This window comes from Sapajus apella, unplaced genomic scaffold, assembly GCF_009761245.1.
Source record: "Sapajus apella isolate SASKATOON/1434 unplaced genomic scaffold, GSC_monkey_1.0 scaffold110, whole genome shotgun sequence".
Lineage (NCBI taxonomy): Eukaryota > Metazoa > Chordata > Mammalia > Primates > Cebidae > Sapajus > Sapajus apella.
The window spans coordinates 4,635,567-4,659,421 of NW_022437050.1; the positions used below are offsets into that span (position 1 = coordinate 4,635,567).

The 23,855-nt window shown below is 51.3% G+C and overlaps 1 protein-coding gene across 3 annotated transcripts in view; it reads left to right on the forward strand.

Moving 5' to 3' along the window:
* The window catches only part of SDK1 (sidekick cell adhesion molecule 1), a 978,776-nt gene that overhangs the window by 851,628 nt on the left and 103,293 nt on the right, over window positions 1-23,855 (forward strand). For all 3 annotated transcript variants that reach the window (XM_032259651.1, XM_032259652.1, XM_032259653.1), the window contains 3 exons: window positions 92-190; window positions 14,146-14,340; window positions 16,939-17,140. In XM_032259651.1, coding sequence (XP_032115542.1) covers window positions 92-190; window positions 14,146-14,340; window positions 16,939-17,140 — 496 coding nt within the window. The remainder of the gene's footprint in view (window positions 1-91; window positions 191-14,145; window positions 14,341-16,938; window positions 17,141-23,855) is intronic.

Here is a 23,855-nt window from a genome sequence, read left to right on the forward strand (position 1 = left end):
GTATGCAGCTGGCCCTCACAATCCTGTATAACCTGTCACACACCCAAGGAACATGGTCTTGACATCTGAATCACTGTGGTTTTCCCTTCAGCCCCAGGCCCACCAGTGAGGCTCGTGTTCCCCGAAGTGAGACTCACCTCGGTGCGGATCGTGTGGCAACCTCCGGAGGAACCCAACGGCATTATTCTTGGTAAGGGAGCAGCGGTGGCCAGGCGTGGTGGTGCATGCCTGTAATCCCAGCACCTTGGGAGGCCGAGGCAGGTGGATTGCTTGAGCCCAGGAGTTCAAGACCAACCTGGGCAACATTGTGAGACCCCATCTCTACCAAAAAAAAAAAACCACTAAAAATATTAGCCAGCCATGGTGGCATGTGCCTGCAGTCCCAGCTACTTGGGAGGCTGAGGTGGGAGGATTGATTGAGCCCAGGAAGTTGTGGCTGCAGTGAGCCAAGATTGCATCACTGCACTCCAGCCTGAGAGAGAGCCTATCCCCCAAAGAAGAAGACAAAAAGGAGTAGTGGTGTTTGAAAGGAGAGAAACAGCAGTCAGAATGATGATCTCTTCCCTGTTGGTTAGATATTTATGAGGTTAAAAAAAGCCTGTCTCCAGCAGCCTAGAGTTTTCTGAACTGAGGCAATCATGGTCCTCTTGGCTGTTTTCTGAGCTAGGTACTAAGGGTTTTTGGTATGGAATGAAATTTATGTTTTGTCAACCTGGAATTTCTTCCCTTCATTTGCGGTTCATGGCAACACCATGAACATCAATCTTCCTTTCCTCTCTGAAGTATCCTGCTATTTTGATGTGTGTTTGGGAAATAGGCTAGTTTTTCATAGAAGATGCAGACTTGGAAACATCCTTCTCCCATGTTCCTGGAAACATCTTTCTGCTATAGTGCTTGCACCCAGTCCTTGTAAGAAGCTGCTGAGATGAAGCACATGCCTCGTGTCCCAGGGAATTTGTTTACATTACAGCCAGCATACCAGCTCTGCTAACACTGATGAAAAACCTTAATTTTTCCCAGTTCCCCAAAGCAGCAAATTATATTTTAAAATATCCCCAGTTCCTTCACTCATTCACCCTTTCACAGAGACAAATTAAGGACTTTGTGCTGGCATGGTACACACAGTAGGGGGTGAGGAATGAATGAGGGCATGCCTGTCCTCAAGATGCCCATGGTCCCGTAAGGGAGACACACGGTGAGAATACAGTGAGATAAACAACCTGGAAAAGGTTTCATTAAACGCCTTACATTTAGCTCCTTCTCTGTGGGGTCTTTGTGGGTAGAAGGCTCCTTTTGAGTGGGATCTGGAGATAGGTGGTGGCCTTGGAAGAAGGGAAGAGGGGTGTCCGCTCAGCCAAGACTGAGTGCTTTTAGCCTGTGGGAGCATTGACAGCTCCAAGGGTAGAGATGGACGCTGGGCCAGGTCTTCAGCTGCTGTGAGTTCCCTGCTGTGCCCTGGAGAATGTGGCCCTGCGACCTGGACATTTTAAACTGGCCTATTAGAGGCAAGGGCGGCAGGCACAGAACTTTGCCCCAGCCCTAGGTTAGCTTTCGGGATATTGACCGAATCCTGACACACAGGAGACCCCTGATTCGGCTAGCCTGTGTTCTAGGTGATTTACAGTAAAGTTATAAACCCAAACTTACAAACAGGTGGTAAAACTCACCACTTTTGCCTGCATTTGATCTTCGGATTCTAATAGTTAGTTTGAAGAAAAACTTTCACATCTCTAAAAAAAAGTTTGGAGGCCTGTATTGAACGGCAGCAGGAATTCATCCAAGGACTTTGAGTGGGAAAGCAGCGTGATCAGATTTGCCTTTTAGGTAATAACTCTGGCAGCCTGAGAAGGGTGGACACAGAGTGAAATATTTATTGAGCTCTTGCTTCCCTGAGAGGCGGCCTGGAGCTTCCTAAGTCTTCTGCGCAAAAAGGCTGTGGCCTATTTTCACTTTGCCTCTTCCTTTATGTGATTTCTGGAGTTGCTAGATAGAAGTGTTCGGCTCTGAGTACATCATTTCTGAATTAGGTGACCTTTGGAATTGTGGGTTCCTGCTACTAAAATCTCAGATGAGCAGCCACAGCAGCCACTGTGGAGGTGAGCGTTTCAGGACCTGGACCAGCGGAGAGGGAGCTCCTAGCTACATCTGGTGCCTGCATCATGAGCTCAGTCTTGGGGTAGGATATGGTCTGCCCAGCAGGCAGCTGTGGTGAAAAGATTTGCAGGAGCCCCACCCAGGCAGGCCTCCACCTCTGCACAGCACCCAGGCTTCAGCCTTTTCTGGAAAAAGCAGGGCTAATATCTGATTATGCGGGATCTGAACCCAGCATGCTGTAAAACAAGAAACATTGACAGAGGCACAGGAGTCCACAAGAATGGTGTTCCCCATGAAGAAGCAGGCTTGCCCCAGCCCCACCTCTACCTTGGCAGGGCCGCTAGCTCCCACTGCCAGCCTTGGTAGACCCTCCTGGCAAGTCCTCACTCTGTGGTCATCTCCGTCCACTCACTGTCACCTTACCAGGCTGCCACAAATCAGTTCTGGAGTGTGAAGGTGTGGGAGAGGTGCAGGAACAAAGCACGTACTTCATCTGTGCCTCTCTCTTACCATAGACCGACCTGTGCTCAGATTCTAGCGCTGTGATTTTGACCAAGCCCTTCCTTGTACTTGTGGGGAGGCTCTGGCCTCAGCCGGCTCTAGGCCTGGCCCTCTGCCTGACATGCCCGCTTCTCCAGGGCCTCTGCTCTTCCTGAGAACTCATACGGCCGTCCTCTGTAGGCCCGGGTCCTCACTGCCCCTCTTCCTACACGTGTCTACCTGGTCAGGCTTGTTCTCAGCACTCCTGCAGGCACAGCGTGGGGCCCAAGTGAGCCGGTTAGCTGATTTTATCATCTGTCATTTACTTTTCAGAGTGTCTCTGACATTTGTTTTTCTAATGGCAAGAGTACTGTAAAATAATAATTGAAGCAACAATGAAATTCCATTTCACATTAACCATATTTGGAACCATAAGAAACTGTGATAATGCCAAGTTTACATGAGGATGTGAAGAAACAAGACCCATACACTCTTGCTAGGAACGGGAGTTGGTGTGACCACTTTGGGGAGCGCTCTGGCAATACCCAGGAAAGGTGAGCGCGTTCACACTGCAACTCAGCAGCTCTGCACTTCCAGGCCTTCACCGTAGAAAAATTCTTGCGGCCGGGCGCGGTGGCTCATGCCTGTAATCCCAGCACTTTGGAAGGCCCAGACGGGTGGATCACGAGGTCAAGAGACTGAGACCATCCTGGTCAACATGGTGAAACCCCGTCTCTACTAAAAATACAAAAAATCAGCTGGGCATGGTGGCGCGTGCCTGTAATCCCAGCTACTCAGGAGGCTGAGGCAGGAGAATTGCCTGAACCCAGGAGGCGGAGGTTGCGGTGAGCCGAGATCGCGCCATTGCACTCCAGCCTGGGCAACAAGAGCGAAACTCCGTCTCAAAAAAAAAAAAAAAGAAAAATTCTTGCCTGTGTGCACAAGGAGAAATGCACAAGAATGTTCATTACAGCTTCACCTAAACAGCAAGAAAGAAAGCAGCTGTAGTCTGCAGTTAGATGGCACGAGCCTTGGGGCTGCCTGCTTCTCTTTTCCCCTGTGTTTCAAACAGTGCATCGCTGACAAGCAGGCTGGCAGCATGGGTAAAGACCTAACTAAGATCTCAGCCTATGCTTATTAGCTGGGTGAATTTATGTGTGTTTCTTAGCTTTCCCATGCCTCAGTTTCCCCATCCCTCAAAGGGGAAGCACATTTTTGCCCTGCTCACTGGTGAAATGAGTTGTACTTGGAACAGTGCCTGCCACATAGTAAATGCTGAGTAAATGTTAGCTTCCATATCACATTGAATACTTCATTGTTTCCCTGGCACCAGCAGAGGCTAGAGGCTCTTTTAACTTGGAGCTATTCATGTGCCTCCTGGATCACTGTGGGCTCTGCCTGGTCCTAGTGTTTATGTTGCATGCACCAGTGGTGTGCTGCTTTGCTTTATTCTCTGTGACCCTGGTTGCTGAAGCAGACGGTTCTTGCTGACAAGAGAAAGAAAACTTAGAAGGCTGTTTGGGTTCCAAGAGAGTTCCAAATGTGCGTAGAGAGGTGTGGATTTTGATTGTGGTCATTGAAAGCACTAAAGCCCAGGTAAGGAGAAGGTGATCATTTAAATACTTTGAGCGCTCCAACCACGGCAGAACATTGCAGAATCACACAGCACCGTGTCTACCTGTGAGGCGGACAACCCCACAGCCCAGCCTCCTTTGTCTGTTGTGCAGCATTGGGTTGTAATTGTCATGCGTGTTGTCCGGGTATCCTGTCACCCGTGTGTCATTCCAGCCGGCACACCGAACCTCGGAGGCTGCAGGAAAGACGGGAAGACACTTCCTGCAAATTCAGATTGGTGTTCATGGGGGAGAAAGGAAAACATCTTTTCACCTGACTCACTTTACATCCAGAGACCTTGAATCAGTGTTCCCACTCTGGCAGCTCAGCCTTCTGAGTACATAAACACCTCTGCCGCCCTAGCTTTTGTGATCTATATCAAAACATGTTCTTGCATTCCCAAAAGAGATTAACAGTGTGAGCCACCAGCAGGCGCCTAGAGGAGAAAACACTTGCTTATTTGCATAAATATTTTACTGCGGAGCGCTTTTAGCATTTAGAACCTTTCTTGGGGAGGGTGGGGTTGGAGCCCCCTAAGTACAGACGTCCCTCCCTCACCCATCAGCTGACTCCTCATGCCCTTGACTGCTATTACGCTAACATGATGATGCGTGAGCTCTTCAGATCCATGCGGACCTGCCCTGGCCAGACACATGGGATGCTACACTGTCAGTGGGCCTCCTGCCCACGAGGGCCTAACATTTACCTTTAGCTTATTAGGAAGGGTGTACAGGAATTCCGCTAAGAATCAGGAGCTCTAGCAAGTATGATCCCTGTTTGGAAATTCAGCGCTTTGATCCCCATCTCTTGGATGGATAAGCTGTAAAACCCACGGGCTATGGCACCTAGGCTTGGCTAGTATGGGCCTGCTGGGGCAATTCAGTGGCATGTGGGTTCTCTGACCCATTCATGGGTGTTGGAGGGGGTGTCTTCCCAACTCACCCACTGACAGCAGCTGCAGAGAGATCAGCAGCACGAGCTCCTGATGGCCATGCTTTGAGGTCCTGAGCACTGGGGCCCCAGTGATGTCTCACTGAACAGCAACTCTCAGATTATGCCTTTTGTTTCCCAGGGAAATGTACAATTTATAAACAGTTTGCAATTAGCTGGGCACAGTGGCATGCACCTGTAATCCCAGTTACTCAGGAGGCTGAGCCATAAGAATTGCTTGAACCCGGGAGGCAGAGTTTGCAGTGAGCCAAGATCGCACCACTGCACTCTAGCCCGGGCAACAGAGCAAGACTCTATCTCAAAGGCTTTGCAGCCACCTAAACATCCAGACAGGTGCCCACACATTGCTCTGTGTGTAGTTCTGTGGCATCAGTCTTCAGATTGGCCCAGAGCTGAGATGCCTGCTGGCTTCCAGTAACCAATCTCATCTCCTTAGTGTCTTGAGCATGAAGGAGCACCTTCTTCTGTCTCGAGCAGTGGACAGTTCTGGAGCTCATCTCATGCCTGTGACTCAGTCCCTTTCTGGATTCTGATTGTCTAAATGTGTAGTACCTCCACTGTCTTCCAGGTGTATTCAGAAACCCACTCAGGCCTCTCACCTGATGTTTTTAATCTTCCATTTGGATCAATATGTCTCGTACTTGGCCTTGCTCCTTTTAATGCCTGTATTATCATAATTCACCCATAACCTTAAAAATAGGGCTCCTCATAGGCCACATTTTACTGCTGCTATTGATTCGGCCTGTTCATTCTTCCCTTGCACATACCACTGTTCTGGTCTTGCATCACTGAAATTCAGCACGTAGGTGTTTCTGATCTCGCTGTAACTATAATTGCATAACTAGCCTTTTCCACGGAAACTCTCTTATCTCTGAACACCATCTATCATTATTCTCTAAAAATGCAAGGACTGTTACTCAGCTGCTCCTTTGTGCCATTAATGTACAGAAAAAAAAGCTGTCTTCTTTTGTCCATCGAGTCTAGGTCTTTTTAAACGTGTCGAGGTAAGATATAGCCATTCATCTTTATGTTCAGCAAACTGTGGTGTGAGGACCAGATGATATTATCTTTATTTTAGGGCAAATAATAGGAAGGTACAAATAAAACACAGAGGCCGAGGAATTTTCTTCCAGTGCCTAGGGAACCAGATCAGAGAGAAAAGAAGAACCCAGATTTCTCCAATTAGCAGTGGATGGTGTTGTGCGTTGCAATCTGCATACATTATCTCACAGGGGCTTTGCCAGGGCTGCATCCTAAAGGTCAGGGGAGGGGAGGGAAGGGCGACCCCACTGCAAACTCCCTGCTTCCTTCTTAGGCCTGGCAGCACCACCACACAGTGCACTATTTTTTTTAAATTTTTTTGAGACAGAATTTCACTCTCTTGTTGCCCAGGCTAGAGTGCAATGGCATGATCTTGGCTCACCACAGATTCCACCTCTCAGGTTCAAGCGATTCTCCTGCCTTGCCTCCTGAGTAGCTGGGATTACAGGCATGTGCCACCATGCCCAGCTAATTTTGTGTTTTTAATAAAGACAGAGTTTCACCATGTTGGTCAGGCTGGTCTCAAACTCCTGACCTCAAGTGATCCACCTGTCTTGGCCTCCCAAAGTGCTGGTATTACAGGTGTGAGTCACCGCACTGGGCCACAGTTATTAAAACTCATGTTTCTAAAGGGAAAACATGTTTTTGGTATGTTGTGCAGAAATCACAGAACGAAAAACCCATATTGAGTGTGGAAATCTGGGTTTGTTGAATACTCATATGCATAGCAAAATGATTACCAAAGGTTGGACACGGTGGCTCACGCCTGTAATCCCAGCACTTTGGGAGGCCAAGTTGGGCAGATCACCAGAAATCAGGAGTTCGAGACCAGCCTGACCAACATGGTGAAACCCTGTCTCTACTAAAAATACAAAAATTAGCTGGGCATGGTGGCGCATGCCTGTAATCCCAGCTATTTGGGAGGCTGAGATAGGAGAATCGTTTGAACCCAGGAGGCAGAGGTTGCAGTGAGCTGAGATCGCGCCGTTACACTCCAGCCTGGGTGACAGAGTGAGACTCAAGTCTCAAAAAAAAAAAAAAAAAAAAGAAAGAAAGAAAAGAAAAGAAAAGAAAAAACTGATTGCAAAAAAAAAAGTCCCAACATAGACACAGCTATCTCTGAGTGGTAGCATGGCCTTGCTGTAGATCAGCATGCTGCCACCCCAGCTTCCAGGCCACCGTCTGGGACTCTGGCCAAGGGCTTTCTATGACTGCCAGAGCCTGCTGGGTTTCAAGGACTGGGCTATACATTCAAGGGGTGCCTCCAACAACCCTCAACCTACCACTGAGAGACGGGGTGTGCACACTGCATCTCTCCCCTGTGTCATATGTCAGGGACAAGGCTAACAGGTCCTCCACCAGCCCCCCAGTGGGAGGAGCCTGGCCCCACAGCTCCTGCCCTGATACACACAGATACACACACATTCGTCAGCTTCCTTCTTCTCCATCTCACTTCTCTACCCACCTCCTCTTTCCTGGGGTGACCCCCCCAAACCATCATTTGCACTCCGGTTCTGGCCTCCGGGTCTGCTCCTGGGGCACCCACCACAGGGCCAAAGGAGATTTCATGGGGCTTTGTTTTTTCCTGCTTTTTTGGATGGCTTTTATAAAAAGGAAGCAATTATGTGTGTGTATATATATGTGTATGTGTATATGGCCACAACTCTATGTATGTATGTATATATATGTATGTACATATGTGTATGTATTTGTATATGATATGCGTGTGTTTGTATATATTTTTCAAAAGATATATATTTTTTTCAGATATATATAAAATCTTGAAAAGCTGAAGCCCTAAGAGCGCTATGGGACTGAGGGGCTGAGAGAACTTTAGCACCACATCACAGGGCCTCACCCCACACAGTCTAGGCTGTCTTGGAGCTGGGTGGAGCCCTTGGGACTCATGCAGAAAGAGTCCATCAATGGAAAGGATCTTGTCCTGGGGCAGGGCCCCAGGCCTCTCTGAAAAGCAAGCCCCGCTGTCCTGCATGAGCCTATTCGTTGTGCACCTCAAGGCCAGCTCTGCAAACGGTGACCCCCGCCAGTCCCACGGAAGTGTGACATCCAGAGTGCCTTGTCCCCCTGCCACCACTTCCCTGGGAGCACTCAGGTTCCCTTCCTTGTGCTCCAGGTGCTGCAGACAGCAGCGCTGCTCCTGTGGGTCCTCTCTGCCGCTCCGTTCCACCCCAGCCTACACCTCACAGCTTGCTTGTCCCCCTCTCAGATCTGGTGGGTTTGCCTCCGGTGCCCACTACATAGGGCTCTCCCTGGCCCACCTTGACCGACCTCTTACTTGATGCTACTCCCCAGGGCTTTTCCAGAGGGCTCCATTTATTTGGCATTTCCTGAAACAATCCGCCTTCCCAGATGGCCGTCACATGCTGGAGGTGACTCTATGGCTGGGCCCAAGGGGGACCCCTAACCCCACGATGCGGGGCTGTTTCTAGTTGTTGTGCAGTTTCCCCCACTCTGTGACAAGCACCTTCAGAATATCCTGCTGAGTGACTTTCTCTGAATTGCTTTTTGTTTTTTCTCCCTTTTCTTTAATCATCAGAATCCTATCATACTGCAGCAGTAGGGACCTGAGGCCAACAGCAGGGCATCCTGGGAAGAGCTGGGGCTCAATGCTGAAGGGCCCTAGCCCTACCCTGTTCACTGTGTGCTCAGGGCCACCCAACCCCCTCCTTGCCTGCAGATGTGAAGTGGAAACAGAAATATCTACCTGGGGAATGTCATGAAGTCTTAATACGGTAGCTATAAAGTGTCTGGAATATAGAGGCCCCTAATAAGCTGTGGCTCCATTTTAAAAAACGAAGGCTGGGTACAGTAGCTCACGCCTATAATCCCAGCAGTTGTGGAGACTGAGGCGGGCGAATCACCTGAGGTCAGTGTGCGACCCCGGCTGTGGGACCCCGACCCACAGAGGCAGGCGCTCAATAGACTCGAGGCAGGACGCGTGGTGACCGGTACCGACTTTATTGGGATCTCCGGGCGACTCAGGCGGGGAGGGAGGAATCGCGCGCGCTTTCTTTGTTCGGTCGACTTTATAGGGACAAAGGGACTGGGGCGATAGGAGAGCTGGTGGTGCGGATGGTGATTGATTCAGTGGGCCGCTGGGCGGGAAGGTTGCTGGTCTTGGGCCGGGCCAGGATAGAGTGAGATCAGGGACCCTCCCTGTGGGGGAGGAAGGGCCTTCCTTATCGGGAATTAGGTCCTTTCCACATGGCTGGGGAACGGGGCCAAAAAGTCCTCTACCAGACAGTCAGGAGTTCGAGATCAGCCTGACCAACATGGAGAAAACCCATCTCTACTAAAAATACAAAATTAGCCAGGCATGGTGGCAGGTGCCTGTAATCCCAGCTACTTGGGCAGCTGAGGCAGGAGAATCCCTTCAACCTAGGAGGCAGAGGTTATGATGAACGAGATGGAGCCATTGCACTCCAGCCTGGGCAACAAAAGCAAAACTTTATCTCAAAAAAAAAAAAATAATAGAGGTCAGACACAGTGGGTCACACCTGCAATCCCAGCACTTATGGAGGCCAAGGCAGAAGGATTGCTTGAACTCAGGAGTTTGAGACCAGCCTGGGCGACATAGGGAGACCCCATCTCTGTTTTGAATTTTAAAAAATGATTAATAGCAAGAGATGAGAACTGAGAGTCAGGCAGAGGTTAGAACTTGCCTGAGGGCTAGGTCAGGACTCAGGTCTCCTGGCTCCCTGCCATCTAGTCAGGAGCTTCTGAGACAGAGGCAACAGCCACACATGAGAAACAACTCACAAATCCAAGGCAGTGTATCCTCCAAGGTAGGTGAGGTGAGGCTTACTTGGGCAGTGAAGGGGTGAGTGAGGATCGTGTGATGGAAGCCAGTGTAGTCTGTGGCATGGCCAAGGGCAAGGCTCACCCTGGGGAAGACGGAAGAGTCAGGTGGGGCCATTGACAGAAAGGAGGGTCTGTAAGCAGACCTCAGACGGCTTGGCAGGAAGAAACCAGTTCCCACATAATCCCCAAATCCTATGATCCACAAGATGTGCTTTTGAACCACATCTTCATTTCATCTCAGGATTACTACCTCTAGCAATGGAATAATCTTAGCAGAGATAAAACATGGTAAAACAGTAAAGATTAAACAATAATGAAAACACATCTATAACCATGTCCTGCTCCTGAAAGTAAATAATACCTCATTAATTCAGACATAGTCACTGAAAGGCAATTTGGATTTTGAATAAGTCTTGATCACACACAACTCTCCAACATGTTAAGTAACAAATTAAGGGAACTTAGGCAGGCTGGTGGGATCTGCAGGAAAGATTCGTTCCTGGCCATCAGGGACACGAGGTAATTCCCTCGTTAATTGTATAGCAGGGCCAGGCCTCCAAGCATCTTCCATTAGGGGCTTTCTCCTTGCTGTTAGGGATAGGCATTTTTTTTACACTGCAAAAAAGAAATCTGTTCAGCCGCTGTGCAAAATCAGTCCACCTTGTCAGTGTGGATGGAGGGAGCTGGCTGAAACCCACACATACATACATCGGTCTGTTTTTAACAAGAATGGTTTCTGCTGCTTTAGGGAAAGATTCGTATCTCTTCATCTCTAGAAACAAGGTTCAAATGCCTGCACTTATGCCAGGCTGCACATCATTCTTCATGTTTTTGGTTTGGGGTTTTTTTGTTGTTATTTGTTTTTCCTGGAGACGGAGTCTTGCTCTGTCACCCAGGCTGGAGTGCAGTGACATGATCTCAGCTCATTGCAACCTCCACCTCCAGAGTTCATGCAATTCTCCTGCCCCAGCCTCCTGACGGGGTTTCACCACGTTGCCCAGGCTAGTCTTGAACTCGTGACCTCAAGTGATCTACCCACCTTAGCCTCCCAAAGTGCTGGGAATACAGGCATGAGCTACCACACCTGGCCCATTCTTGATGTTTTTCAAGTGTTGTGTTTGATCAGATTCTTATTGGCAATTCTTATTGCCAATGTGGTCTTTTGCTTTATTATAAAGTGTGGCTTGTCTATGCAAAGTACCTTTCTTTAATTTAAAACTATGCACGGGATGGCGGCATTGGACCGAGATCACCTGCTTTCTCGGCCAGAAATTCTAAACCCATTCTTCTGGGCTTAGAATGCTCTGGCCTCTGTATGTGCCCTGAAATCCTGGTGGCAGCACTGCCATGATGCCCGGCTAATTTTTTTTTTTCTTTCTTTCTTTTTGAGATAGAGTCTTGCTCTGCCACCCAGGGTGGAGTCCAGTGGTGCAATCTTGGCTCACCACAACCTCCGCCTCCCAGATTCAAGCGATTCTCCTGCCTCAGCCTCCTGAGTAGTTGGGATTACAGGCATGTGCCACCATGTCCAGCTAATTTCTGTATTTTTAGTAGAGATGGGGTTTCACCATGTTGATCAGACTGGTCTCAAACTCCTAGCCTCACTTTAGCCTCTCAAAGTACTGGAATTGCAGGAGGAGTGAGCCACCATGCCCGGCTAATTTTTGTATTTTTAGCCCAGGCAGGGTTTCACCATGTTGACCACACTGGTCTTGAACTCCTGACCTCAAGTGATTCACCCTCCTCAGCCTCCCAAAGTGCTGGGATTACAGACATGAGCCACTGCATCCAGCCACTTTGCACTCTTTACTCGACATTTTTGCATGATTTTTGAGGCATGTGAATATTATCCAACTCAAGAAATTATAATAGAATATTGAATGCCTTTAAACAAAATGTAACTTAAGCCTAGAAGGTTTCCAATATGAATATTGATTCCGTGGCAAGAGGTGCTGTTTCCAGGCAGAAGGCAGCTGCCAAAGGCCTTAGAATTAGGGTTGTTCTCCTGGCTCTGAGGATGCAGAACACTGTTGGGGAATTTTTGGTTCAAGGGGGAACTCCAGCCCAGGGCCTCCTGCTCTGTGGCCTGCTCAGTGCTGAGCATGTACCGTAGGTAGCTAACTCAATCAGGCATTGCAAAGCTGGTGGTGTTGCTCCTGTGTGATGACCAGTCCTGGTACCCCTCTTCAGGGCTGGGCTGGGGGCTTGGCCATGTCTGTTCTGTGCCCCTGTGCTGCCTCCGGTGGGCATTCACCACCCTGTCCCTTACTCTCACTACACAGGGGTGGGGGAAGGGAGGCCTGGGGGAAGAGCTGGCCCTCTCCTTACTGTCACTATACAGAGGTGGGGGGGAAAGGGAGGCCTGGGGGAAGAGCTGGCCCTCTCCTTACTCTCACTACACAAGGGTGGGGGGAAGTGGAGGCCTGGGGGAAGAGCTGGCCCTCTCCTTACTCTCACTATACAGAGGTGGGGGGGGAAGGGAGGCCTGGGGGAAGAGCTGGCCCTCTCCCTACTCTCACTATACAGAGGTGGGGGGGAAGGGGAGGCCTGGGGGAAGAGCTGGCTGCCATCTCTGTGCTGCCTTCGATATTTCAGTGACTGGGAAGGAACAGCGTTCTAGCAGGGATACCCTTGTCAGAGGCCTAAGGCCAGCAGGGCCACATCCAGGAAGTCTCAGGACTCCTGGTCCCCATTGTGGGGAGGACAGCCTGTCTGTGGGAGGCGAGGCAGTGGCTGTGATGGCCACTCTGGGGACCTAAGTTCAGGGTCCTGCAGACACCTGGGCTTGGGCCTAGAGTTGGCGGCGCCATGGACAGGGCAGGACATGTGTCCCCGGTCTGTGTGGTGGTGATTAGGATGCTGATGGTGACTGGTGATGCCTGGGGCCTGATGCAAGGATGCACTTGAAGTCTGACCTCCCAGATGGCGGGCTGGGGAGGGGCTCATTAAACCCTTGGATGAATAACAAGGTGCAGGAGCTGGGAGGATGCCCGTGAGCTTAGTCACCCACAAGCCAGAGACCCAAGAGTAGGAAGAACAGAGAGAGGGAAGGATTCACCCAAGCAGAGGGCAAGAGGAAGAGCAGAGAGAGGGAGGGTTCACCAGAGCAGAGGCCAAGAGGGGCAGGCAGGCGGTGTGGGGTTGCCCTGCAACTCCTCCCCATACAGGGTGAGCCCCCTACACAGAGGCCGCTCCACAAAGACGCAGCCCTGTCGAGGCCAGAGTTCGGCTCTGTTCCCTGAGGCATCCTCTTTTGTTTAACTCCAATAGTTGGGCTGTCATTAATTTTGTTGGAAGCCACAGCACCCCATCCGTTCTGGTTTTAATCAGCACAGAAGCTCAGTCACCAGACCGCATGTTGTCTGTGAGGTGTGGACAAGGCCTGTCCACACGCCAGTGCGGGAGGCCTGGGGCGGCCAGTGGAGAGGGGTGATCGTTAATAAGGAATGTCTGGTCAACCCCAAGCCCAACCTAATTGAGAAACTTAGGGAGCCAGGAGCCTTCCCTCAACTAGGAAGCACAGGGGATTCTGTAAGCAGAGCTGCCCTGGCGGGGCTGTTCAGGAGGGGTTAGGCCGCAGAAGGGGCTGAATGGCTGCCGGGCTCCCAGGAGGAAGCTGGGGGGTCAGAGGTGCAGGCAGACAGGGAAGAGGAAGAAGGGAAGGAGGAGTGGCAGGTGTGGGGCTGCTGTCCTGTCTGCGCAGGCCATGCTGCCGTTGGCAAGAATTAGAGGACTTCCTAAGAGAATGAGGGGGAGGGCCGGCCTGCAGGAGGGAGGGAGAGGCAGGGACTAAGAACCCACAGCCCTCTGCAGCTCCATGGGGAGCAGGGTGGGACCAGGTCCTTGTGGCATGCTCACCAAGTTCTAGTGTCCTCAGGAAAGAAGAACCCGTGTTCACACCTTGTTCCCGTGAAGGATGGAGCGGGAAACAAGCTTCACGGGAAATTCCACTCAGGGCCCACCATTCATCACGGCCATAAGACTGCCCTTTCCGTGCATAGGAGTGACCTCCAGCAACAGAGAAGAGACAGATGGCCTTGCCAGGGTTTCTACTCCAGGGGCCAGCATGGAGTGTGGGCACAGGATGTCCCTGTACCATGGGCGAGTGACTCAGTGGCTGTTTTCTGTGCTGCCTGCCCACAGGGTACCAGATCGCCTACCGCCTGGCCAGCAGCAGCCCCCACACCTTCACCACTGTGGAGGTCGGCGCCACAGTGAGGCAGTTCACAGCCACCGACCTGGCCCCAGAGTCCGCATACATCTTCAGGCTGTCCGCCAAGACGAGGCAGGGCTGGGGGGAGCCACTGGAGGCCACCGTCATCACCACCGAGAAGAGAGGTAAGACCTGTGGGGACCCAGGGATGCTGTGGACGTGGCAGGTGCTGCTTCTTCAGTCAGACCCTCTGGGGTCTTCGGGTACCTGGGAGGCTTCGGCCTTCCCTTCAGAGAAAGAAAAGGGACATGAGCATTTACGAAACACCCACTAGCCCAAGACGGAGCTAGATACGCCATCCAACAGCATTGCATGTCACACCTTCAGCCTCACACCTGCTCTCTCCGACATGTGAGCTTTGCAGTGACACCCTAAGCCTCACACCTCTCTCAGACATGTGAGATGGTCTCAGGTTTGAGGAGAACAATGTTGCTTGCAGAGGCTGAGTACCTGGGGCAAGGCTGCACAGTCACCATGTTTGAGGATGAGCTCCCTGAAGGCAGCCCCCGGTCTCTGATATTAAACCATATCCCCCGTTGAGCAGGTGCTCAGTAACTAAGTTTTCCAAATAGCTGAATTCCCTCTGAGAACTGCCAGGTGAGCAGGGCTCTGTTCCACACACGGGGTGGCAGGGGGGCAGGTGCTCTGTGCACTGCACTTGGCTTATCCTCCCTGGAGCCCAGGGAGCAGTGTGGCATTAGCTCTGTTTTTTACCAAAGATGAGATGGAGGAATCTGAGAGAGTTTTACTATTTGCCCAGACACACAGCTGTGGAGCTGGGATTTGGACCCCTCTCTGACCACCATGAGGCCAGCTCTTCCCGTGAAAGTCTATAGCAGGCGCCCTTCTCAGTAGGCTTCGCACCTGTCCTCAGACCTTGCATCATCCAGGGTTGATGCCACAGAACCCTCACCTCAGCCGCCCTGGCTCCCATTCCAGGTCCTAACATCATGGCCATACCCAGGGACCTTGTGGGAATGAGGACGGGGCGGGGGAGCTTCCAGGCACCCCTGTAGGGACACTTGGAGCACAGAGCTCTGGCCTCGCTCCTATTTTTGTTTTTTTGTTTTTGAAACAAGGTCTTACTCTGTCGCCCAGGCTGGAGTGCAGCGATGTGATTGTAGGTCACTGCAGCCTGGAATGCCTGGGCTCAAGCAGTGCTCCCACCTCAGCGCCCCCAGTAGCTGGGACTACAGGCACACGCCACCATGCCTTGCTAACTATGTTCTGTAGAGACAGAGTCTTGCCATAATACCGATCTTGGCCTCCCAAAGTGCTGGGGTTACAAGCTTGAGCCACCATATGAGGCTAATTACTTTGATTTTTGTGGAGATGGGGGGTTTTACTACATTGCCCAGGCTGGTCTCCAGCTCCTGGGCTCAAGCAATCTTCCAGCCTCAGCCTCCCAAAGCTCTGTGATTGCAGGCATAAGCCCCCAAGTTCAGTCCCCCCACAGCATTCAATGAAAGCACATGCCCTCCATGACCATTACCACTATCATTATTATTATTAATTATTAATGCTATTAGTTGGAAGGATGGAAGCCCTCAGTCACCACAGACACCCACGCTGTTTTTGTAGCATGAAGCACATGGAAGAGATGCCCCATGAAGGGTGCTCCCATCTTCCTGCTGTCACCCCGGGTATCAGCACTCAGGGCTGTCAGCATCTCGGGAAGATGGTAATGACTCTCCCAAGCAGACATTCTGACTTGATTTTCCAATGTACTCATGTAGTTTTATGGTTCATTTTTCTTAAGCATTGACTGTGCCCCTCCCATGAGCCAGGCATGTGTGCAGGTGCGTCACAGACGCAGTCTCACAGCGAGTCCTCTTATTTCCCTGCGTCCCACTCAACAGCCCCACCCTACACCATGGCACCTGATTATCGGGCCCCGAGATTTCAGAGATTTTCCACCAGGGCCCCCATCCTCTGTCCTCGTGGCTCAGAGAGAGGGAATCCAAGAGACTTGCTAGTTACTGCTGAGTCCAGGAGGGGGCCTCTGAAACAGGAGACCCTGGGCCACCATCCTGGAGGCCAGGAGAAATCACTCGGCCAGGGTGTGTGCTTGCGGAGGCAAGTGCTGATGAAGTGAGATGGAAGCACTCCTCCCATGGCCGCCACTGCGGGCCGACAATCAATTGCCGCTTTACACACACCACACATTCTAATCAGAATCAATAATCTTCATGATAAACAATTAAACAATTATTCCTTCTGCTGTGGAGCTTCTCTGCTGAAATCTATGGGGTGCAGAGGCACAGCAGCACCAGGTGATGGGCACTCCAGGCCGAGCCTGGCTCTGGGCACCCTGCATCCCCTGTCCAAGCTACTGCAGACAGCAGAGGCAGTGACAGCCCAGAGCAGCACTGAGTAGAGGCTGTAGATGCTTTTAGGCTCTGGGTGACTGCGAGGGGGAGAAAATTCAGCCTTAAAGGTAGACTGAGCCCAACATCAGAAAAAGAGAGACCAAAGCAGCCCCCAAGCCCCTGCGACCCCACCTGTCATCACAGACACAGTGCCTGGTGGTCTGGTGGCCCCAGGACTCCTGTGCGGCTTTGCTCCTGTGTGTCGGTCTCTGCAAGGAGGGGACCGGCTTCAGCCTGTCCTTTGCATTCAGGCAGCTTCTCATGGATGGATCCCCAGCAGTGTAGCCTCCTGGGGATCCTCCTTGGGAAGGGCAGCCTCTCACATGCCCCTGGTCTGTCCTTGTTTGGTTGCAGAGCGGCCGGCACCCCCCAGAGAGCTCCTGGTGCCCCAGGCGGAAGTGACCGCACGCAGCCTCCGGCTCCAGTGGGTTCCGGGCAGCGATGGGGCCTCCCCTATCCGGTACTTCACTGTGCAGGTGCGAGAGCTACCCCGGGGGGAGTGGCAGACCTTCTCCTCATCCATCAGCCACGAGGCCACAGCCTGCGTCGTCGAAAGGTACTGAGAAGGCAGGAGGACCTCACTGGGGAACCAGGTCCTGGCCACCTCCAGCCAGCTCCTATCCAGATAGTGGGGAGTCTGTGTGGGGCAAGCAGGCACACCCCTGAGGACACAGGCCCCCTTTTACTTTGACACTCCCCATGCTGGGAACCCCAGAACTCCCGGGTCCTGGAGCCACTTCCAAGGACCCACTTCCAGCCCCTTCCAGGAGTCTGCTCTTCCAGCTGTGCAGGACTGGTTTGAACACCCCAGGACCCAGGGATTGGTGAGGCAGAGATGATGGGGGGCTGGATGTAGGGGCTCGAGTCTTAGCCCTTTCCAAGGCTGGCAGTGGGGAGGGGAGCATGTGGAGGAGGGCGGGGCTGGCCTCGGGCATCCCGGGCCAGAGGGATGTTGCTTCCCTTTGCATTCTCAAAAGCAGCAGGGAGATGGATGGTGCCATGAGTGCTGTGCTTCCTTCATGATGGCTGATGAGGAGATAGGAGGGCATGACTGGGACAAGACAAGAATCTGTCCACTCACCCAGTTCCCAGTTATTTAGTGGACCACTGGGCTCAGCACAGGAGAGGGTTGTGCTGATGGTAGCAGCGGCATCCTGAGGGTCCCCCAGGGTCCTCCTGGCTGCAGTTACAGGTCCATCCACTCTTTACAACCAAAGGAACTGCCACCATTGCACAAACAGGCGTCCTAGGGCTCCGAAGCCATCCCAGGAGTCCTGCACCCTTGCTGTGTGCCCTGCCCAGGCTCTCCTGGGGCAGGTTGGGTTTATAGGCCTGCCTGGGCAAGGCCACCCGGGACATCTGCCTTGTGCTTCTCATCTGCCTGGAGTTTGGTCACTTGTCACTGAGCTCACATTCCAGGCTGGGGAGCAGGGCTCTTGGAGTGAGTCCAGTGTCTAAGAGCTCTGGAGCCTGCATCAGCACTTAAAAGGGTGGAGGGGCCAAGACAGTGGTCTCCAGGCTGGCTGAGCTTCTTCTTTCTCTCAGGTGGTCACATAGGTCAGCTTTACATTTCTGCAGTCACCCAGTAAGGGGAGACCATGACTTACTCTACAGAGGAAGACCAAGGCCAGAAAAGTTGGTCGCTTGCACATAGCCCCCACCCAGCCTCCGTGGCACCCAGCCGGCCTCATCTTCGAGGCTGCCTGGCTCAGCCCTGCCCGGCTGAACCTGAACATAGGGAGGGAGACAGGTCCCAGGTGTCCCTGGCAGCTCCTCATAATACCACCCTTGCCCTGTCCCGCCCTGCCCTGGGGACAAAATTCAGGCTTTGGAGTGAGGGCTGATTGGAGTTGAGTGCCACTAGTCCTAGATGTGACAATGGTGGGGTTCAAAGAGAAGAGAAGCCCCCCAAAACTCCCATCCCAGGCTTAAGGACCTAGCCCCTCCCAAGGCTGGCATTGGAAAGGATGGAGGCGAAACACTTGTTCAGGTGGGGTGACCCAGTGGGCGTGTTGGGACAGGGCTGGAACTGTGCAGCCTCAGCCTGGCTTCTGCCACTTGCCGTTGAGTGATCTGGAACAGGGGATGGGTTCTTAGGTATCTCCGGCTCCCTGCAGTTTGAGTTGTGAGGTTTGGAGATGATGATAAGGCCCTCTGGACGGTCACGGTCGTGGGTGCCAATATCACCTTTGCCACCCCCACACGGTGTTCCCAGGAGGTGTGGCTGGGTGTCAATTGGAAATCCTGACCAGAGTCCCTGAGCAACCCAAGGCAGGTCACATGGACCCCCAGGAACTCACGCTATGGCTCCCAGGCCCCCACTGGAGACCACAGACCAAGAAGGTGTACAGCTCGGCCCTCTGCAGCCCCAAAGGACCCACCCTGCCCCCCTCTCCAGTCTCATGGTCCAAGCAGTCCTCTGCTCTCCTAAAAACTGAGGTGGAATGGTCCCTACACACAGAGCTTGTTTCCAGCAGGTCACTGCCTGGCCTCCCACATGCAGGCCACAGCATCTGGTGAGGTCCATATGGAGGCAGGTTGAAATTTAGCAAAACTGTTCCATCCCCACAACTGCCGTTATGCCCCTCGTGTTAGGAAAGCGGGGCTGCAGCAGCTCCGGCTGGATGTCCCCTCTGAGGTGTTTTCTTTCCCTTGTGATCTAGCCACTTAGCTTCCAGAAGGTTAACGCTTTGGCAGGACATCACCACCACCACCACCGTCATCCTCATCGCCATCATCATTGCCAGGATCCCCTCATCCCATCCGGAGTCTGTCATTTTCAACACCACTTCCACGTGTCATTTCATACGATGTTCGTAACCACCATGTGGACATACAGACCAGACTTCTCACTATCCCCATTTTACACGTGCAGACATTGAGGCAGAGATATCTTAAGTAATGCATATGCTGGTGCCTCAACTTCTCTAAATGGAAGAGATATTTCCTGAGGTGTTTGTAGCTATCACATTCCATAAGCCACAAGTCAAGTCTTCATAGACACAATCCATGTTCTGCATTTAATTTACAAGGGTCTGCAATATCTGAAAACCCAGTGTGTGTGCATCTGAACACCAAGCTCTCCACAGTCAGTCTCCCTTAGTAGCCACATGGTCTTGGAAAAGTCTAGCCCTTGGCTGCCTGCTGAGACTTTGTCTTCTCATCTGTGAAAGGCAGGGCTGGAGCAGAGATCCTGCTGTTCCTTCCATCTCTGCGAGTCCAAGGTTTGCCTCATTACTGACCGCCAGCAAACTGGCAGCCAAGAAATAAGGCAATCAGAATAGTCAGACTGTCTGCCAGGTTCCTGCCAGCATTACTTACCCTTCGAGCAACAGCAATGGACCTCGAGAAGCACAGCCCTCGTCTCTCCAGAGGAAGGCACTCCTAGTTGCAGATAGCATCCTCCCAGAGTCCTGCAATTCTCCTGGCACAGCCCTGAGGGTCAGGGGAGTGTGGCCGGGTGCGCCCAGCCTGATTTAGTAAACCACACAGGATGCTTAGCTTAATTGGCAGTGTGCTCACAGATATAAATAACCTCATCCTTTGTGTAACCGCCTGAAAGAAGGAAAAAAATATCCGGCCAGTTTTCCTGAAGGCTTCTGAAACCAAACAGACTAATTGTGTGCCTGGGACTTCATGTTGGAAAGGAGAGGTCCATGTTTCAGGACCGACAGTTTAATTTGATACAGGAGAGACCGCTGTCAATTTCCTAATGAGCCAGCACTAGGACAAATGCTTCCTCTGCCTATCAATAGAGAACATGTCACAGGAGAATCCCAGGAAAGTGGTATTTTGTACACTGCCACGTATAATCTCCCTTCCTGTTTAATAATCCTGACAGCTACATTTTACTTTCACCAGTTGCATAAAATCTGCTAGTATCCAAAAAACATAAAGAGTTTAACTGTCTAAATTTGGTGACCATGACTGCATCCAGGGAACATGGATCTAGACCCCCAGGAAGAGGGGTTGGGTTTGAGATGTGTTCAGGCATTCCCAGTGCCTAATTGGTGGTTGAAGTTGTGAGATGGGGTAGCCTCCTACAGAAGTGCAGTAGAGAGGAAGAAGAGAGGAGCTCTGAGCCCAGTGTGACTTGGAGGTTCTGGGTGTCACTTTAGGACAGAGCAGTGGCCGCATGGGCTTAGCGGGTGCCTGTGCATCCGGGTAGTGATGGGCTTGGCCCCTCCTCTGAGCCCTCCCATGGGATAGGTGCAGTGGGTCCAAACAGAAGACAGAAAAACCTGGAGGGAATTAGCACAGAAAACAGCAGGGATTAAATGACTGTCAGCACACCAGCACTAGTTGCATTCAGGTGACTTGTTTTTTTCTTTTTCCATATAATGTAATTTTTTAAAGTACCAGTATTTAAGAATCAGATGAGCCAGGCACCATTGCTCACACCTGTAATCCCAGAGCTTACAGAGGCCAAGGTAGGTGGATCACCTGAGATCAGGAATTCCAGATCAGCCCAACCAATATGGCGAAACCCCATCTCTATAAAAACACAAAAATCAGCCTGGTGTGGTGCCATACACCTGTAGTCCCAGCTACTCAGGAGGCTGAGACAGGAGAATTGGTGGAACCTGGGCAGAGGAGGTTACAGTGAGCCGAGATCGTGCCACTGCACTCCAGCCTGGGTGACAGAGCAAGATTCCATCTCCAAAAAAAAAAAAAAGAATCAGATGAACTTGGGCAAGGATATTATACATGAGTTTGATATTCTTTGTGATGCAGTAGTGATGTCTGAGTCTTTTTGTCAATTTATTTGGTTTGTTGTTTCGTTTTTGTCTGTCACCTGGGCTGGAGTACAATAGCTCGGTCATTGCTCACTGCAGCCTCCAACTCCCGGGCTCAAGACACCCTCCTGTTTCAGCCTCCTGGGCATCCAGGACTACATGCATATGCTATCATGCCCAGCTAATGCTTTAGCTTTTTTATTTTTTTATTTTAATTTTTTTAGAGATAAGGTCTCACTATGTTGCCCAAGCTGGTCTCAAACTCCTAGCCTCAAGTGATATTCTCACTTCCACTTCCCAAAGTACTGGAATTACAGGCATGAGCTACCATGCCTGGCCTATAGCGAATTCTTAATAAACATTTTTAGTGCTTTCCAGATAAGTACATAAAGACAGCAGTGAATCGCTTTAAAAAGATGCTCAGCACTCATCCATTTTATAGTAGAACCAAAATGAATGAATGGAGCTCCTCCTATTTAAGACTCTGTGGCTGGACATGGTGGCCCACACCTGTAATCCCAGTACTCTGGGAGGCTGAGGTGGGTGGATCATGAGGTCAAAAAATCAAGACCATCCTGGCCAACATGGTGAAACCCTGTCTCTACTAAAATACAAAAATTAGCCAGGTGTGGTGATGCACGCGTGTAATCCCAGCTACTCAGGAGACTGAGGCAGAAGAATCACTTGAACCCAAAAGGCAAAGGTTGCAGTGAGCCAAGATTGCGTCACTGCACTCCAGCCTGGTAACAGAGTGAAACTCCATCTCAAAAAAAAAAAGACTGCATTTAGCTCTGAGGGAGGAACATGGAACTTAAGCTACGTCCTTCCCTGACATCCATTCCAGAACACTCTGGCTGTGGAGGTCAAGTTCATGTGTGTGATTAGCCATCCCAGGCAGTACGTGTACAAACTGGCTTTCTAAATATATTGATCATTGATTTGGGGTAGCAAGAGTTCTGATAGCAAGTTTGGATAGTGAGGGTCCTGTGTTATCCAAATTACTTATTTCCTGAGTTTGAGATGATTAGAAGAAAGAGGTTAAATGGCAGATGGGATCTCAAAAATATCCCTTTGTCTATCCAGTTTCTGAGTTTGTATGTGGAGACTTGGGAGGCAAGGCATGGGGAAAAGCAGAGGCCCAGGGAGGTGGCAGGCAGCACTGATGGGTTCCTGGGTACACAGGAGGGCACCAGGGTGCGGGAGCCAGAGAAAACCTTCGGGAAGACAGGAAAGAGCACATCACATGTATTCATTGCCTGCTGTGTGCCATGATCCATCTGATTCCATGAGGTTGGGTGGTGCAATGACATTTTCACAACAGTTCTGGAAGCCCGGGTGCTGCTGTCTCCATTTCCATAGCCAAATACAGCTTGGCTCTGAGAAACTGACTTGCTCCAGTGAGTAGTGGCAGAGCCAGCGTTGGAATTCTGCTTGGCCCACTCTAAAGCCGAGGTTTGAGCTGGCCTGGCAGCGTGAACAGAGTGGAGAATTGGGGGGGAATTAGAAGGGTTGCAGGAAGGTGTTTCTGCATCCTGTGTGCATTTCTTCTTTTATTGTGGAGTCACCAAAGTTCTGCTCTGCCAGAGTAGGGAGCATGGCAGGAACAATGGAGGTAGGGGTCTCAAGGATCAAACATTTGGTCTGGGAGGTAGACCAGTCATCCACAGGAGCAGTGCTGCAGGGAGATAAAGAGGCAGGTTAGGGTGAATGCACAGAGGATGCTACAGTCTGGGATCACAAAGCCAGGAGAGGGGATGATAGTGCCGCCCTCTGTGTGTCTCATTTGGGCGGTGGGGCTGCTGATCCCTTAGCTGCTGGAGCTGCCTTCCACCTGGTTTTGGGGCACTGGTGTCGCTTCTGCCAAGAGGGTTAACTCCCATAGATCTGCACTTTGTGTTCCCTGCAGCTCCCAGAGACACTTCATCAATCCTCGTTGAATGAAGTGAGCCCAGCAAAACACAGGCCTCACGCTAGGAGCTCTGCTCTCTGTCCTCCTGTGCACCCAACCCCATTTGTCTGGGATCCGGGCTGATTTGTCCAGCCACCTGACATGCACTTATATAGCACACCACGTGTGCCTGGCTCAGCGCCAGACCCAGGCAGGACAGCGGAGAGAGGGGCTTCAAGGAGCTTGCAGTGTGGCTCTAAACTCCCAAATTGTAGCAAAGTGTGAAATACTAAACAGTGTGATACTGAATATAACTGCAAATCAGTGCCAGAGGCCAGCGAGAAAAATAAATAAGTAAACATAATTGCAAATAAATAAACAGTAAACAAATCATTTCTGCAACACCTACTGTGTGCAAGATACAACGCTAGTATTTACATGTCTCATAGGCACCACTCCCCCTGCCATGCTGAGAAACTTCGGAGATGCAGAATAGCATACTCATTCAGATCTGCCTTCTGTAGATCTGCCGAGCATCTCTTGGGTGTTCTTGGCTCTTGGGGTACAGCAGAAAAGGAGGCTGACTCAGTCCCTGTCCTTGTGGATGTCCTTGTTCACCTTGCAGGTGGACAAGGCAGGGAGGTCAC